General features: G+C 84.3%; 1 protein-coding gene across 1 annotated transcript in view; it reads right to left on the minus strand.

The window, feature by feature from the left end:
• Window positions 1-335: 335 nt before the first annotated feature.
• TLDC2 (TBC/LysM-associated domain containing 2) overlaps window positions 336-15566 on the minus strand; it is a 21603-nt gene continuing 6372 nt past the window's right edge. The window contains exons 3-4 of the mRNA XM_048497888.1: window positions 1939-2117; window positions 336-605 (exon numbers count right to left, since the gene is read on the minus strand). Of these exons, the coding sequence (XP_048353845.1) occupies window positions 470-605; window positions 1939-2117 (315 nt within the window). The 3' untranslated portion in view covers window positions 336-469. The remainder of the gene's footprint in view (window positions 606-1938; window positions 2118-15566) is intronic.

Here is a 15566-nt window from a genome sequence, read left to right on the forward strand (position 1 = left end):
GTGGTGCGAACCTGCTGAATCCCACCACTGTGCACTTTCCATGGCAGTGCTGGAGCACTGGGAAGAGTTTGAAGCATTTGGATTTATACCCCGCTGTTCTCAACCATAAGGAGTCTCAAAACAGCCTATAAGCTCCTTGCCCTTCCTCTCCCCTCAACAGACACCTTGTGAGGTAGGTGGGGCTGAGAGAGTTCTAAGAACTGTGACCCAAGGTCAACCAGCAGGCTTCATGTGTTGGAGTGGGGAAACAAATCTGGTTCACCAGTTAAGAGTCCTCCGCTCATATGGAAGAGTGGGGAATCAAAGGCAGTTTTTCAGATTAGAGTCCACCTCTGTTAACTACTTCCACAGTGGATGTATGCTGTTTTGAAGAAATTTTGAGAAACTGCTAATGGAGGTCTGTTGACCCCAGCTTATTTCTACATTACTTGTATTGCCCATGCAGGAACCAAAAAAAAAGGGATTTTGTTTAAGCCAGAGTCCAAACTTCCAAGTCTTGAATGAGGAATTCCTCTCTGGGCGATAATGTTTCATTATTGAATGTCTCACAGTGATGACTTCCTCCATGATTCAGATCTCCATCTAGCCATAATCCAAATTTCCCACTGCAAAGATAAGAAAAGAGAGGCAGTTTAGGCATAAAAGTTGTACTGCAGCTTAAGACATAGTGTCATGGGCTACCTGTGGGCAATTACCTGGACTCACTCAGATACAGAACCTGACAATGCCAGGCGCTCAGAAGTGGCTCAACACGAGGAAGCAGAAGCTGACCATACTGTTCAGCCAGAACAGGCTTCTCGTGAGGAAGTTCAGGCAGCGGAGTCAGCTACCAGCTCTTCCTCACCTGATACCACGCAGTTGAGAGCACCTGCACAGTCCTCCCCTGTGATGAGCCAGCTGTGCAAAGGAGGTGGAGACAGCAGCTACAGAGCAGAAGGAAGAGTGCTCGTTTCTCTGCCAGGTATGGCACAATAGCAGAGCCTGCATCAGATGAAGACTAACTCCTTGCAGGATCTCTGCTACAGCAATCAAGCCTCTCTGTATAAGCTCTGCCTTGAGAATGGTTTGCCTGGAGCAATGAGTGCACTCCCTGCTGGATCTTCCTGTGCTTGCTATAGCTCCCAGTCTGCCTGCCTGGATTCCTGTGCTGTGGACCTGGGGTTGTCTGCCAATGCCTGCATAGCTGGCACATAGGCATCTAGTTAAAAACAGAACGGAACTTGGCTCATTTGCTGTGGTCAACAAAGGCATCTCATTGCATAGGACTTGCTGTGTTCTTATGGCACACATTTTGCTTCAGCATATTTGAGCATGAATCATGGCATCTTGCTTCATTTTATTTATCTTATTAAATGTAATACCCTGCCCTCCCCAGCTAAGGTTTGGCTCATGGTGGCTTACATAATTCTAAACATCAATCATAAAAACAGATTCCAAAAACAACATATAAATACTGTAGTTAGAAATGTAAAACATAAGATGGTGACTAAAATACATATCAAAGGATATCTCTTGGATAATCCATGTTCTAATTATCAACCCTGTCCCATTATATAATCAATCCTACCATCAAGGTGGGTGGGGGTACAAAAGTTGGGCGACCAGCAAGATGTAACAGTCGCATGGCTGCCTCAACCAAAGGCCCAGCAGAACATTTCGGTCTTGCAGACCCTGCAGAATTACGATCCCACAGGGGCCTAAAATCAGCTGGGAAGGAGTTTCACCAGGCTGGAGCCAGAGCCGTCAGGGACCACAAAGGACCACAAAGAGGTTGCCATGGAGGAATGAGGGGCCCTCTGCGAGCAGTATGGGGAGATGTGGTCCCAAAGATACAAAAGCACCAGACCACTCATGGCCTTAAAGATTAACATCAAAACATTGAAGACGATCTGAAATTCAACTGGCAACCAGTGAATTGAAAGCACAGGTCTAATGTACTCTCTCATCGGGACTGCAGTAAGGACTCTCACTGCTACACTCTGGACCAGTTGAAGTTTCTGGAGAAGTCTCAAGGGCAGGCCATAGAGCGAGTGACAGTAATCCAGCCTGGAAATGACTGTGGCATGGGACACTGTGACAAGGTCCCAGAGGGACAGATCGGGGGTCAACTGCCTGGCCTGGTGAAGGTGGAAAAAGGTCAATTTGACCCTGAGTGCAACCTAGGCCTCCATAGATATGGAAGACTCCAAGGTCACACCCAGGCCTTTGGGGGAAGAGGCAGACATTAAAACCACTCCATCCAAGTTTGGCTGTTGGAACCCCTTCTCCAGTGCCTCTTGGCCCAGCCACAAGACCTGTCTTAGATGGATTTAATTTCAGCCTGTGAGAGGTGAAAATGTTGCTTTTACATATACTAAAGAGGTGTTACTTTTATAAACATAAGTATACACGTGACAATGACAATGATTGCCTTATAAGTTATAAAAGAAGGTATCTTTAGATGTTTTCATAAGGTATAAGACTATATTAAGTTATCTACACACATAAACATATTTTAGTGCACAAATATGGGATTTAGAAGTCACAAAGAATGTACCCTTCACAGAATCACAAGATTTAGTAGGTGAACTCCGAATATAAAGTTCATGTATAGTATCTACACTTGAATATAATGAGGTTGAAAGCCTGTTAAGTTGGATGGAATCCAAAGAGAGATGGGAGTATGATGCTTAGTATATTCCATTTGACTTGTGTATTTCTTATCATATCCCAATTAAAAGCACACCACCTGCTTTAAAATAATAATGAGCTAGCTTAGAAAGAAAGAAAGGTCCAAAGAGGTTAGAGGGGAATAATAGGTGATGTGGTGATGTAGTAGTTTATAATCATGTTTGTATATTTGAAAGCTTTTATATTGTAGCTAAATAATGAAACTTAAAGAATATGTTAATCACTCATGTTCACATAAGAAAAGGGGGGGTGCAACAGTCAACATCAATAACAATAGAACTACCACCACTGGGGGGTGGGGGGGGGGGGGGGTGGGGGGGGGGGGGGGTGGGGGGGGGGGGGGGTGGGGGGGGGGGGGGGTGGGGGGGGGGGGGGGTGGGGGGGGGGGGGGGTGGGGGGGGGGGGGGGTGGGGGGGGGGGGGGGTGGGGGGGGGGGGGGGTGGGGGGGGGGGGGGGTGGGGGGGGGGGGGGGTGGGGGGGGGGGGGGGTGGGGGGGGGGGGGGGTGGGGGGGGGGGGGGGTGGGGGGGGGGGGGGGTGGGGGGGGGGGGGGGTGGGGGGGGGGGGGGGTGGGGGGGGGGGGGGGTGGGGGGGGGGGGGGGTGGGGGGGGGGGGGGGTGGGGGGGGGGGGGGGTGGGGGGGGGGGGGGGTGGGGGGGGGGGGGGGTGGGGGGGGGGGGGGGTGGGGGGGGGGGGGGGTGGGGGGGGGGGGGGGTGGGGGGGGGGGGGGGTGGGGGGGGGGGGGGGTGGGGGGGGGGGGGGGTGGGGGGGGGGGGGGGTGGGGGGGGGGGGGGGTGGGGGGGGGGGGGGGTGGGGGGGGGGGGGGGTGGGGGGGGGGGGGGGTGGGGGGGGGGGGGGGTGGGGGGGGGGGGGGGTGGGGGGGGGGGGGGGTGGGGGGGGGGGGGGGTGGGGGGGGGGGGGGGTGGGGGGGGGGGGGGGTGGGGGGGGGGGGGGGTGGGGGGGGGGGGGGGTGGGGGGGGGGGGGGGTGGGGGGGGGGGGGGGTGGGGGGGGGGGGGGGTGGGGGGGGGGGGGGGTGGGGGGGGGGGGGGGTGGGGGGGGGGGGGGGTGGGGGGGGGGGGGGGTGGGGGGGGGGGGGGGTGGGGGGGGGGGGGGGTGGGGGGGGGGGGGGGTGGGGGGGGGGGGGGGTGGGGGGGGGGGGGGGTGGGGGGGGGGGGGGGTGGGGGGGGGGGGGGGTGGGGGGGGGGGGGGGTGGGGGGGGGGGGGGGTGGGGGGGGGGGGGGGTGGGGGGGGGGGGGGGTGGGGGGGGGGGGGGGTGGGGGGGGGGGGGGGTGGGGGGGGGGGGGGGTGGGGGGGGGGGGGGGTGGGGGGGGGGGGGGGTGGGGGGGGGGGGGGGTGGGGGGGGGGGGGGGTGGGGGGGGGGGGGGGTGGGGGGGGGGGGGGGTGGGGGGGGGGGGGGGTGGGGGGGGGGGGGGGTGGGGGGGGGGGGGGGTGGGGGGGGGGGGGGGTGGGGGGGGGGGGGGGTGGGGGGGGGGGGGGGTGGGGGGGGGGGGGGGTGGGGGGGGGGGGGGGTGGGGGGGGGGGGGGGTGGGGGGGGGGGGGGGTGGGGGGGGGGGGGGGTGGGGGGGGGGGGGGGTGGGGGGGGGGGGGGGTGGGGGGGGGGGGGGGTGGGGGGGGGGGGGGGTGGGGGGGGGGGGGGGTGGGGGGGGGGGGGGGTGGGGGGGGGGGGGGGTGGGGGGGGGGGGGGGTGGGGGGGGGGGGGGGTGGGGGGGGGGGGGGGTGGGGGGGGGGGGGGGTGGGGGGGGGGGGGGGTGGGGGGGGGGGGGGGTGGGGGGGGGGGGGGGTGGGGGGGGGGGGGGGTGGGGGGGGGGGGGGGTGGGGGGGGGGGGGGGTGGGGGGGGGGGGGGGTGGGGGGGGGGGGGGGTGGGGGGGGGGGGGGGTGGGGGGGGGGGGGGGTGGGGGGGGGGGGGGGTGGGGGGGGGGGGGGGTGGGGGGGGGGGGGGGTGGGGGGGGGGGGGGGTGGGGGGGGGGGGGGGTGGGGGGGGGGGGGGGTGGGGGGGGGGGGGGGTGGGGGGGGGGGGGGGTGGGGGGGGGGGGGGGTGGGGGGGGGGGGGGGTGGGGGGGGGGGGGGGTGGGGGGGGGGGGGGGTGGGGGGGGGGGGGGGTGGGGGGGGGGGGGGGTGGGGGGGGGGGGGGGTGGGGGGGGGGGGGGGTGGGGGGGGGGGGGGGTGGGGGGGGGGGGGGGTGGGGGGGGGGGGGGGTGGGGGGGGGGGGGGGTGGGGGGGGGGGGGGGTGGGGGGGGGGGGGGGTGGGGGGGGGGGGGGGTGGGGGGGGGGGGGGGTGGGGGGGGGGGGGGGTGGGGGGGGGGGGGGGTGGGGGGGGGGGGGGGTGGGGGGGGGGGGGGGTGGGGGGGGGGGGGGGTGGGGGGGGGGGGGGGTGGGGGGGGGGGGGGGTGGGGGGGGGGGGGGGTGGGGGGGGGGGGGGGTGGGGGGGGGGGGGGGTGGGGGGGGGGGGGGGTGGGGGGGGGGGGGGGTGGGGGGGGGGGGGGGTGGGGGGGGGGGGGGGTGGGGGGGGGGGGGGGTGGGGGGGGGGGGGGGTGGGGGGGGGGGGGGGTGGGGGGGGGGGGGGGTGGGGGGGGGGGGGGGTGGGGGGGGGGGGGGGTGGGGGGGGGGGGGGGTGGGGGGGGGGGGGGGTGGGGGGGGGGGGGGGTGGGGGGGGGGGGGGGTGGGGGGGGGGGGGGGTGGGGGGGGGGGGGGGTGGGGGGGGGGGGGGGTGGGGGGGGGGGGGGGTGGGGGGGGGGGGGGGTGGGGGGGGGGGGGGGTGGGGGGGGGGGGGGGTGGGGGGGGGGGGGGGTGGGGGGGGGGGGGGGTGGGGGGGGGGGGGGGTGGGGGGGGGGGGGGGTGGGGGGGGGGGGGGGTGGGGGGGGGGGGGGGTGGGGGGGGGGGGGGGTGGGGGGGGGGGGGGGTGGGGGGGGGGGGGGGTGGGGGGGGGGGGGGGTGGGGGGGGGGGGGGGTGGGGGGGGGGGGGGGTGGGGGGGGGGGGGGGTGGGGGGGGGGGGGGGTGGGGGGGGGGGGGGGTGGGGGGGGGGGGGGGTGGGGGGGGGGGGGGGTGGGGGGGGGGGGGGGTGGGGGGGGGGGGGGGTGGGGGGGGGGGGGGGTGGGGGGGGGGGGGGGTGGGGGGGGGGGGGGGTGGGGGGGGGGGGGGGTGGGGGGGGGGGGGGGTGGGGGGGGGGGGGGGTGGGGGGGGGGGGGGGTGGGGGGGGGGGGGGGTGGGGGGGGGGGGGGGTGGGGGGGGGGGGGGGTGGGGGGGGGGGGGGGTGGGGGGGGGGGGGGGTGGGGGGGGGGGGGGGTGGGGGGGGGGGGGGGTGGGGGGGGGGGGGGGTGGGGGGGGGGGGGGGTGGGGGGGGGGGGGGGTGGGGGGGGGGGGGGGTGGGGGGGGGGGGGGGTGGGGGGGGGGGGGGGTGGGGGGGGGGGGGGGTGGGGGGGGGGGGGGGTGGGGGGGGGGGGGGGTGGGGGGGGGGGGGGGTGGGGGGGGGGGGGGGTGGGGGGGGGGGGGGGTGGGGGGGGGGGGGGGTGGGGGGGGGGGGGGGTGGGGGGGGGGGGGGGTGGGGGGGGGGGGGGGTGGGGGGGGGGGGGGGTGGGGGGGGGGGGGGGTGGGGGGGGGGGGGGGTGGGGGGGGGGGGGGGTGGGGGGGGGGGGGGGTGGGGGGGGGGGGGGGTGGGGGGGGGGGGGGGTGGGGGGGGGGGGGGGTGGGGGGGGGGGGGGGTGGGGGGGGGGGGGGGTGGGGGGGGGGGGGGGTGGGGGGGGGGGGGGGTGGGGGGGGGGGGGGGTGGGGGGGGGGGGGGGTGGGGGGGGGGGGGGGTGGGGGGGGGGGGGGGTGGGGGGGGGGGGGGGTGGGGGGGGGGGGGGGTGGGGGGGGGGGGGGGTGGGGGGGGGGGGGGGTGGGGGGGGGGGGGGGTGGGGGGGGGGGGGGGTGGGGGGGGGGGGGGGTGGGGGGGGGGGGGGGTGGGGGGGGGGGGGGGTGGGGGGGGGGGGGGGTGGGGGGGGGGGGGGGTGGGGGGGGGGGGGGGTGGGGGGGGGGGGGGGTGGGGGGGGGGGGGGGTGGGGGGGGGGGGGGGTGGGGGGGGGGGGGGGTGGGGGGGGGGGGGGGTGGGGGGGGGGGGGGGTGGGGGGGGGGGGGGGTGGGGGGGGGGGGGGGTGGGGGGGGGGGGGGGTGGGGGGGGGGGGGGGTGGGGGGGGGGGGGGGTGGGGGGGGGGGGGGGTGGGGGGGGGGGGGGGTGGGGGGGGGGGGGGGTGGGGGGGGGGGGGGGTGGGGGGGGGGGGGGGTGGGGGGGGGGGGGGGTGGGGGGGGGGGGGGGTGGGGGGGGGGGGGGGTGGGGGGGGGGGGGGGTGGGGGGGGGGGGGGGTGGGGGGGGGGGGGGGTGGGGGGGGGGGGGGGTGGGGGGGGGGGGGGGTGGGGGGGGGGGGGGGTGGGGGGGGGGGGGGGTGGGGGGGGGGGGGGGTGGGGGGGGGGGGGGGTGGGGGGGGGGGGGGGTGGGGGGGGGGGGGGGTGGGGGGGGGGGGGGGTGGGGGGGGGGGGGGGTGGGGGGGGGGGGGGGTGGGGGGGGGGGGGGGTGGGGGGGGGGGGGGGTGGGGGGGGGGGGGGGTGGGGGGGGGGGGGGGTGGGGGGGGGGGGGGGTGGGGGGGGGGGGGGGTGGGGGGGGGGGGGGGTGGGGGGGGGGGGGGGTGGGGGGGGGGGGGGGTGGGGGGGGGGGGGGGTGGGGGGGGGGGGGGGTGGGGGGGGGGGGGGGTGGGGGGGGGGGGGGGTGGGGGGGGGGGGGGGTGGGGGGGGGGGGGGGTGGGGGGGGGGGGGGGTGGGGGGGGGGGGGGGTGGGGGGGGGGGGGGGTGGGGGGGGGGGGGGGTGGGGGGGGGGGGGGGTGGGGGGGGGGGGGGGTGGGGGGGGGGGGGGGTGGGGGGGGGGGGGGGTGGGGGGGGGGGGGGGTGGGGGGGGGGGGGGGTGGGGGGGGGGGGGGGTGGGGGGGGGGGGGGGTGGGGGGGGGGGGGGGTGGGGGGGGGGGGGGGTGGGGGGGGGGGGGGGTGGGGGGGGGGGGGGGTGGGGGGGGGGGGGGGTGGGGGGGGGGGGGGGTGGGGGGGGGGGGGGGTGGGGGGGGGGGGGGGTGGGGGGGGGGGGGGGTGGGGGGGGGGGGGGGTGGGGGGGGGGGGGGGTGGGGGGGGGGGGGGGTGGGGGGGGGGGGGGGTGGGGGGGGGGGGGGGTGGGGGGGGGGGGGGGTGGGGGGGGGGGGGGGTGGGGGGGGGGGGGGGTGGGGGGGGGGGGGGGTGGGGGGGGGGGGGGGTGGGGGGGGGGGGGGGTGGGGGGGGGGGGGGGTGGGGGGGGGGGGGGGTGGGGGGGGGGGGGGGTGGGGGGGGGGGGGGGTGGGGGGGGGGGGGGGTGGGGGGGGGGGGGGGTGGGGGGGGGGGGGGGTGGGGGGGGGGGGGGGTGGGGGGGGGGGGGGGTGGGGGGGGGGGGGGGTGGGGGGGGGGGGGGGTGGGGGGGGGGGGGGGTGGGGGGGGGGGGGGGTGGGGGGGGGGGGGGGTGGGGGGGGGGGGGGGTGGGGGGGGGGGGGGGTGGGGGGGGGGGGGGGTGGGGGGGGGGGGGGGTGGGGGGGGGGGGGGGTGGGGGGGGGGGGGGGTGGGGGGGGGGGGGGGTGGGGGGGGGGGGGGGTGGGGGGGGGGGGGGGTGGGGGGGGGGGGGGGTGGGGGGGGGGGGGGGTGGGGGGGGGGGGGGGTGGGGGGGGGGGGGGGTGGGGGGGGGGGGGGGTGGGGGGGGGGGGGGGTGGGGGGGGGGGGGGGTGGGGGGGGGGGGGGGTGGGGGGGGGGGGGGGTGGGGGGGGGGGGGGGTGGGGGGGGGGGGGGGTGGGGGGGGGGGGGGGTGGGGGGGGGGGGGGGTGGGGGGGGGGGGGGGTGGGGGGGGGGGGGGGTGGGGGGGGGGGGGGGTGGGGGGGGGGGGGGGTGGGGGGGGGGGGGGGTGGGGGGGGGGGGGGGTGGGGGGGGGGGGGGGTGGGGGGGGGGGGGGGTGGGGGGGGGGGGGGGTGGGGGGGGGGGGGGGTGGGGGGGGGGGGGGGTGGGGGGGGGGGGGGGTGGGGGGGGGGGGGGGTGGGGGGGGGGGGGGGTGGGGGGGGGGGGGGGTGGGGGGGGGGGGGGGTGGGGGGGGGGGGGGGTGGGGGGGGGGGGGGGTGGGGGGGGGGGGGGGTGGGGGGGGGGGGGGGTGGGGGGGGGGGGGGGTGGGGGGGGGGGGGGGTGGGGGGGGGGGGGGGTGGGGGGGGGGGGGGGTGGGGGGGGGGGGGGGTGGGGGGGGGGGGGGGTGGGGGGGGGGGGGGGTGGGGGGGGGGGGGGGTGGGGGGGGGGGGGGGTGGGGGGGGGGGGGGGTGGGGGGGGGGGGGGGTGGGGGGGGGGGGGGGTGGGGGGGGGGGGGGGTGGGGGGGGGGGGGGGTGGGGGGGGGGGGGGGTGGGGGGGGGGGGGGGTGGGGGGGGGGGGGGGTGGGGGGGGGGGGGGGTGGGGGGGGGGGGGGGTGGGGGGGGGGGGGGGTGGGGGGGGGGGGGGGTGGGGGGGGGGGGGGGTGGGGGGGGGGGGGGGTGGGGGGGGGGGGGGGTGGGGGGGGGGGGGGGTGGGGGGGGGGGGGGGTGGGGGGGGGGGGGGGTGGGGGGGGGGGGGGGTGGGGGGGGGGGGGGGTGGGGGGGGGGGGGGGTGGGGGGGGGGGGGGGTGGGGGGGGGGGGGGGTGGGGGGGGGGGGGGGTGGGGGGGGGGGGGGGTGGGGGGGGGGGGGGGTGGGGGGGGGGGGGGGTGGGGGGGGGGGGGGGTGGGGGGGGGGGGGGGTGGGGGGGGGGGGGGGTGGGGGGGGGGGGGGGTGGGGGGGGGGGGGGGTGGGGGGGGGGGGGGGTGGGGGGGGGGGGGGGTGGGGGGGGGGGGGGGTGGGGGGGGGGGGGGGTGGGGGGGGGGGGGGGTGGGGGGGGGGGGGGGTGGGGGGGGGGGGGGGTGGGGGGGGGGGGGGGTGGGGGGGGGGGGGGGTGGGGGGGGGGGGGGGTGGGGGGGGGGGGGGGTGGGGGGGGGGGGGGGTGGGGGGGGGGGGGGGTGGGGGGGGGGGGGGGTGGGGGGGGGGGGGGGTGGGGGGGGGGGGGGGTGGGGGGGGGGGGGGGTGGGGGGGGGGGGGGGTGGGGGGGGGGGGGGGTGGGGGGGGGGGGGGGTGGGGGGGGGGGGGGGTGGGGGGGGGGGGGGGTGGGGGGGGGGGGGGGTGGGGGGGGGGGGGGGTGGGGGGGGGGGGGGGTGGGGGGGGGGGGGGGTGGGGGGGGGGGGGGGTGGGGGGGGGGGGGGGTGGGGGGGGGGGGGGGTGGGGGGGGGGGGGGGTGGGGGGGGGGGGGGGTGGGGGGGGGGGGGGGTGGGGGGGGGGGGGGGTGGGGGGGGGGGGGGGTGGGGGGGGGGGGGGGTGGGGGGGGGGGGGGGTGGGGGGGGGGGGGGGTGGGGGGGGGGGGGGGTGGGGGGGGGGGGGGGTGGGGGGGGGGGGGGGTGGGGGGGGGGGGGGGTGGGGGGGGGGGGGGGTGGGGGGGGGGGGGGGTGGGGGGGGGGGGGGGTGGGGGGGGGGGGGGGTGGGGGGGGGGGGGGGTGGGGGGGGGGGGGGGTGGGGGGGGGGGGGGGTGGGGGGGGGGGGGGGTGGGGGGGGGGGGGGGTGGGGGGGGGGGGGGGTGGGGGGGGGGGGGGGTGGGGGGGGGGGGGGGTGGGGGGGGGGGGGGGTGGGGGGGGGGGGGGGTGGGGGGGGGGGGGGGTGGGGGGGGGGGGGGGTGGGGGGGGGGGGGGGTGGGGGGGGGGGGGGGTGGGGGGGGGGGGGGGTGGGGGGGGGGGGGGGTGGGGGGGGGGGGGGGTGGGGGGGGGGGGGGGTGGGGGGGGGGGGGGGTGGGGGGGGGGGGGGGTGGGGGGGGGGGGGGGTGGGGGGGGGGGGGGGTGGGGGGGGGGGGGGGTGGGGGGGGGGGGGGGTGGGGGGGGGGGGGGGTGGGGGGGGGGGGGGGTGGGGGGGGGGGGGGGTGGGGGGGGGGGGGGGTGGGGGGGGGGGGGGGTGGGGGGGGGGGGGGGTGGGGGGGGGGGGGGGTGGGGGGGGGGGGGGGTGGGGGGGGGGGGGGGTGGGGGGGGGGGGGGGTGGGGGGGGGGGGGGGTGGGGGGGGGGGGGGGTGGGGGGGGGGGGGGGTGGGGGGGGGGGGGGGTGGGGGGGGGGGGGGGTGGGGGGGGGGGGGGGTGGGGGGGGGGGGGGGTGGGGGGGGGGGGGGGTGGGGGGGGGGGGGGGTGGGGGGGGGGGGGGGTGGGGGGGGGGGGGGGTGGGGGGGGGGGGGGGTGGGGGGGGGGGGGGGTGGGGGGGGGGGGGGGTGGGGGGGGGGGGGGGTGGGGGGGGGGGGGGGTGGGGGGGGGGGGGGGTGGGGGGGGGGGGGGGTGGGGGGGGGGGGGGGTGGGGGGGGGGGGGGGTGGGGGGGGGGGGGGGTGGGGGGGGGGGGGGGTGGGGGGGGGGGGGGGTGGGGGGGGGGGGGGGTGGGGGGGGGGGGGGGTGGGGGGGGGGGGGGGTGGGGGGGGGGGGGGGTGGGGGGGGGGGGGGGTGGGGGGGGGGGGGGGTGGGGGGGGGGGGGGGTGGGGGGGGGGGGGGGTGGGGGGGGGGGGGGGTGGGGGGGGGGGGGGGTGGGGGGGGGGGGGGGTGGGGGGGGGGGGGGGTGGGGGGGGGGGGGGGTGGGGGGGGGGGGGGGTGGGGGGGGGGGGGGGTGGGGGGGGGGGGGGGTGGGGGGGGGGGGGGGTGGGGGGGGGGGGGGGTGGGGGGGGGGGGGGGTGGGGGGGGGGGGGGGTGGGGGGGGGGGGGGGTGGGGGGGGGGGGGGGTGGGGGGGGGGGGGGGTGGGGGGGGGGGGGGGTGGGGGGGGGGGGGGGTGGGGGGGGGGGGGGGTGGGGGGGGGGGGGGGTGGGGGGGGGGGGGGGTGGGGGGGGGGGGGGGTGGGGGGGGGGGGGGGTGGGGGGGGGGGGGGGTGGGGGGGGGGGGGGGTGGGGGGGGGGGGGGGTGGGGGGGGGGGGGGGTGGGGGGGGGGGGGGGTGGGGGGGGGGGGGGGTGGGGGGGGGGGGGGGTGGGGGGGGGGGGGGGTGGGGGGGGGGGGGGGTGGGGGGGGGGGGGGGTGGGGGGGGGGGGGGGTGGGGGGGGGGGGGGGTGGGGGGGGGGGGGGGTGGGGGGGGGGGGGGGTGGGGGGGGGGGGGGGTGGGGGGGGGGGGGGGTGGGGGGGGGGGGGGGTGGGGGGGGGGGGGGGTGGGGGGGGGGGGGGGTGGGGGGGGGGGGGGGTGGGGGGGGGGGGGGGTGGGGGGGGGGGGGGGTGGGGGGGGGGGGGGGTGGGGGGGGGGGGGGGTGGGGGGGGGGGGGGGTGGGGGGGGGGGGGGGTGGGGGGGGGGGGGGGTGGGGGGGGGGGGGGGTGGGGGGGGGGGGGGGTGGGGGGGGGGGGGGGTGGGGGGGGGGGGGGGTGGGGGGGGGGGGGGGTGGGGGGGGGGGGGGGTGGGGGGGGGGGGGGGTGGGGGGGGGGGGGGGTGGGGGGGGGGGGGGGTGGGGGGGGGGGGGGGTGGGGGGGGGGGGGGGTGGGGGGGGGGGGGGGTGGGGGGGGGGGGGGGTGGGGGGGGGGGGGGGTGGGGGGGGGGGGGGGTGGGGGGGGGGGGGGGTGGGGGGGGGGGGGGGTGGGGGGGGGGGGGGGTGGGGGGGGGGGGGGGTGGGGGGGGGGGGGGGTGGGGGGGGGGGGGGGTGGGGGGGGGGGGGGGTGGGGGGGGGGGGGGGTGGGGGGGGGGGGGGGTGGGGGGGGGGGGGGGTGGGGGGGGGGGGGGGTGGGGGGGGGGGGGGGTGGGGGGGGGGGGGGGTGGGGGGGGGGGGGGGTGGGGGGGGGGGGGGGTGGGGGGGGGGGGGGGTGGGGGGGGGGGGGGGTGGGGGGGGGGGGGGGTGGGGGGGGGGGGGGGTGGGGGGGGGGGGGGGTGGGGGGGGGGGGGGGTGGGGGGGGGGGGGGGTGGGGGGGGGGGGGGGTGGGGGGGGGGGGGGGTGGGGGGGGGGGGGGGTGGGGGGGGGGGGGGGTGGGGGGGGGGGGGGGTGGGGGGGGGGGGGGGTGGGGGGGGGGGGGGGTGGGGGGGGGGGGGGGTGGGGGGGGGGGGGGGTGGGGGGGGGGGGGGGTGGGGGGGGGGGGGGGTGGGGGGGGGGGGGGGTGGGGGGGGGGGGGGGTGGGGGGGGGGGGGGGTGGGGGGGGGGGGGGGTGGGGGGGGGGGGGGGTGGGGGGGGGGGGGGGTGGGGGGGGGGGGGGGTGGGGGGGGGGGGGGGTGGGGGGGGGGGGGGGTGGGGGGGGGGGGGGGTGGGGGGGGGGGGGGGTGGGGGGGGGGGGGGGTGGGGGGGGGGGGGGGTGGGGGGGGGGGGGGGTGGGGGGGGGGGGGGGTGGGGGGGGGGGGGGGTGGGGGGGGGGGGGGGTGGGGGGGGGGGGGGGTGGGGGGGGGGGGGGGTGGGGGGGGGGGGGGGTGGGGGGGGGGGGGGGTGGGGGGGGGGGGGGGTGGGGGGGGGGGGGGGTGGGGGGGGGGGGGGGTGGGGGGGGGGGGGGGTGGGGGGGGGGGGGGGTGGGGGGGGGGGGGGGTGGGGGGGGGGGGGGGTGGGGGGGGGGGGGGGTGGGGGGGGGGGGGGGTGGGGGGGGGGGGGGGTGGGGGGGGGGGGGGGTGGGGGGGGGGGGGGGTGGGGGGGGGGGGGGGTGGGGGGGGGGGGGGGTGGGGGGGGGGGGGGGTGGGGGGGGGGGGGGGTGGGGGGGGGGGGGGGTGGGGGGGGGGGGGGGTGGGGGGGGGGGGGGGTGGGGGGGGGGGGGGGTGGGGGGGGGGGGGGGTGGGGGGGGGGGGGGGTGGGGGGGGGGGGGGGTGGGGGGGGGGGGGGGTGGGGGGGGGGGGGGGTGGGGGGGGGGGGGGGTGGGGGGGGGGGGGGGTGGGGGGGGGGGGGGGTGGGGGGGGGGGGGGGTGGGGGGGGGGGGGGGTGGGGGGGGGGGGGGGTGGGGGGGGGGGGGGGTGGGGGGGGGGGGGGGTGGGGGGGGGGGGGGGTGGGGGGGGGGGGGGGTGGGGGGGGGGGGGGGTGGGGGGGGGGGGGGGTGGGGGGGGGGGGGGGTGGGGGGGGGGGGGGGTGGGGGGGGGGGGGGGTGGGGGGGGGGGGGGGTGGGGGGGGGGGGGGGTGGGGGGGGGGGGGGGTGGGGGGGGGGGGGGGTGGGGGGGGGGGGGGGTGGGGGGGGGGGGGGGTGGGGGGGGGGGGGGGTGGGGGGGGGGGGGGGTGGGGGGGGGGGGGGGTGGGGGGGGGGGGGGGTGGGGGGGGGGGGGGGTGGGGGGGGGGGGGGGTGGGGGGGGGGGGGGGTGGGGGGGGGGGGGGGTGGGGGGGGGGGGGGGTGGGGGGGGGGGGGGGTGGGGGGGGGGGGGGGTGGGGGGGGGGGGGGGTGGGGGGGGGGGGGGGTGGGGGGGGGGGGGGGTGGGGGGGGGGGGGGGTGGGGGGGGGGGGGGGTGGGGGGGGGGGGGGGTGGGGGGGGGGGGGGGTGGGGGGGGGGGGGGGTGGGGGGGGGGGGGGGTGGGGGGGGGGGGGGGTGGGGGGGGGGGGGGGTGGGGGGGGGGGGGGGTGGGGGGGGGGGGGGGTGGGGGGGGGGGGGGGTGGGGGGGGGGGGGGGTGGGGGGGGGGGGGGGTGGGGGGGGGGGGGGGTGGGGGGGGGGGGGGGTGGGGGGGGGGGGGGGTGGGGGGGGGGGGGGGTGGGGGGGGGGGGGGGTGGGGGGGGGGGGGGGTGGGGGGGGGGGGGGGTGGGGGGGGGGGGGGGTGGGGGGGGGGGGGGGTGGGGGGGGGGGGGGGTGGGGGGGGGGGGGGGTGGGGGGGGGGGGGGGTGGGGGGGGGGGGGGGTGGGGGGGGGGGGGGGTGGGGGGGGGGGGGGGTGGGGGGGGGGGGGGGTGGGGGGGGGGGGGGGTGGGGGGGGGGGGGGGTGGGGGGGGGGGGGGGTGGGGGGGGGGGGGGGTGGGGGGGGGGGGGGGTGGGGGGGGGGGGGGGTGGGGGGGGGGGGGGGTGGGGGGGGGGGGGGGTGGGGGGGGGGGGGGGTGGGGGGGGGGGGGGGTGGGGGGGGGGGGGGGTGGGGGGGGGGGGGGGTGGGGGGGGGGGGGGGTGGGGGGGGGGGGGGGTGGGGGGGGGGGGGGGTGGGGGGGGGGGGGGGTGGGGGGGGGGGGGGGTGGGGGGGGGGGGGGGTGGGGGGGGGGGGGGGTGGGGGGGGGGGGGGGTGGGGGGGGGGGGGGGTGGGGGGGGGGGGGGGTGGGGGGGGGGGGGGGTGGGGGGGGGGGGGGGTGGGGGGGGGGGGGGGTGGGGGGGGGGGGGGGTGGGGGGGGGGGGGGGTGGGGGGGGGGGGGGGTGGGGGGGGGGGGGGGTGGGGGGGGGGGGGGGTGGGGGGGGGGGGGGGTGGGGGGGGGGGGGGGTGGGGGGGGGGGGGGGTGGGGGGGGGGGGGGGTGGGGGGGGGGGGGGGTGGGGGGGGGGGGGGGTGGGGGGGGGGGGGGGTGGGGGGGGGGGGGGGTGGGGGGGGGGGGGGGTGGGGGGGGGGGGGGGTGGGGGGGGGGGGGGGTGGGGGGGGGGGGGGGTGGGGGGGGGGGGGGGTGGGGGGGGGGGGGGGTGGGGGGGGGGGGGGGTGGGGGGGGGGGGGGGTGGGGGGGGGGGGGGGTGGGGGGGGGGGGGGGTGGGGGGGGGGGGGGGTGGGGGGGGGGGGGGGTGGGGGGGGGGGGGGGTGGGGGGGGGGGGGGGTGGGGGGGGGGGGGGGTGGGGGGGGGGGGGGGTGGGGGGGGGGGGGGGTGGGGGGGGGGGGGGGTGGGGGGGGGGGGGGGTGGGGGGGGGGGGGGGTGGGGGGGGGGGGGGGTGGGGGGGGGGGGGGGTGGGGGGG

This window comes from Sphaerodactylus townsendi, linkage group LG05 (assembly GCF_021028975.2).
Source record: "Sphaerodactylus townsendi isolate TG3544 linkage group LG05, MPM_Stown_v2.3, whole genome shotgun sequence".
Lineage (NCBI taxonomy): Eukaryota > Metazoa > Chordata > Lepidosauria > Squamata > Sphaerodactylidae > Sphaerodactylus > Sphaerodactylus townsendi.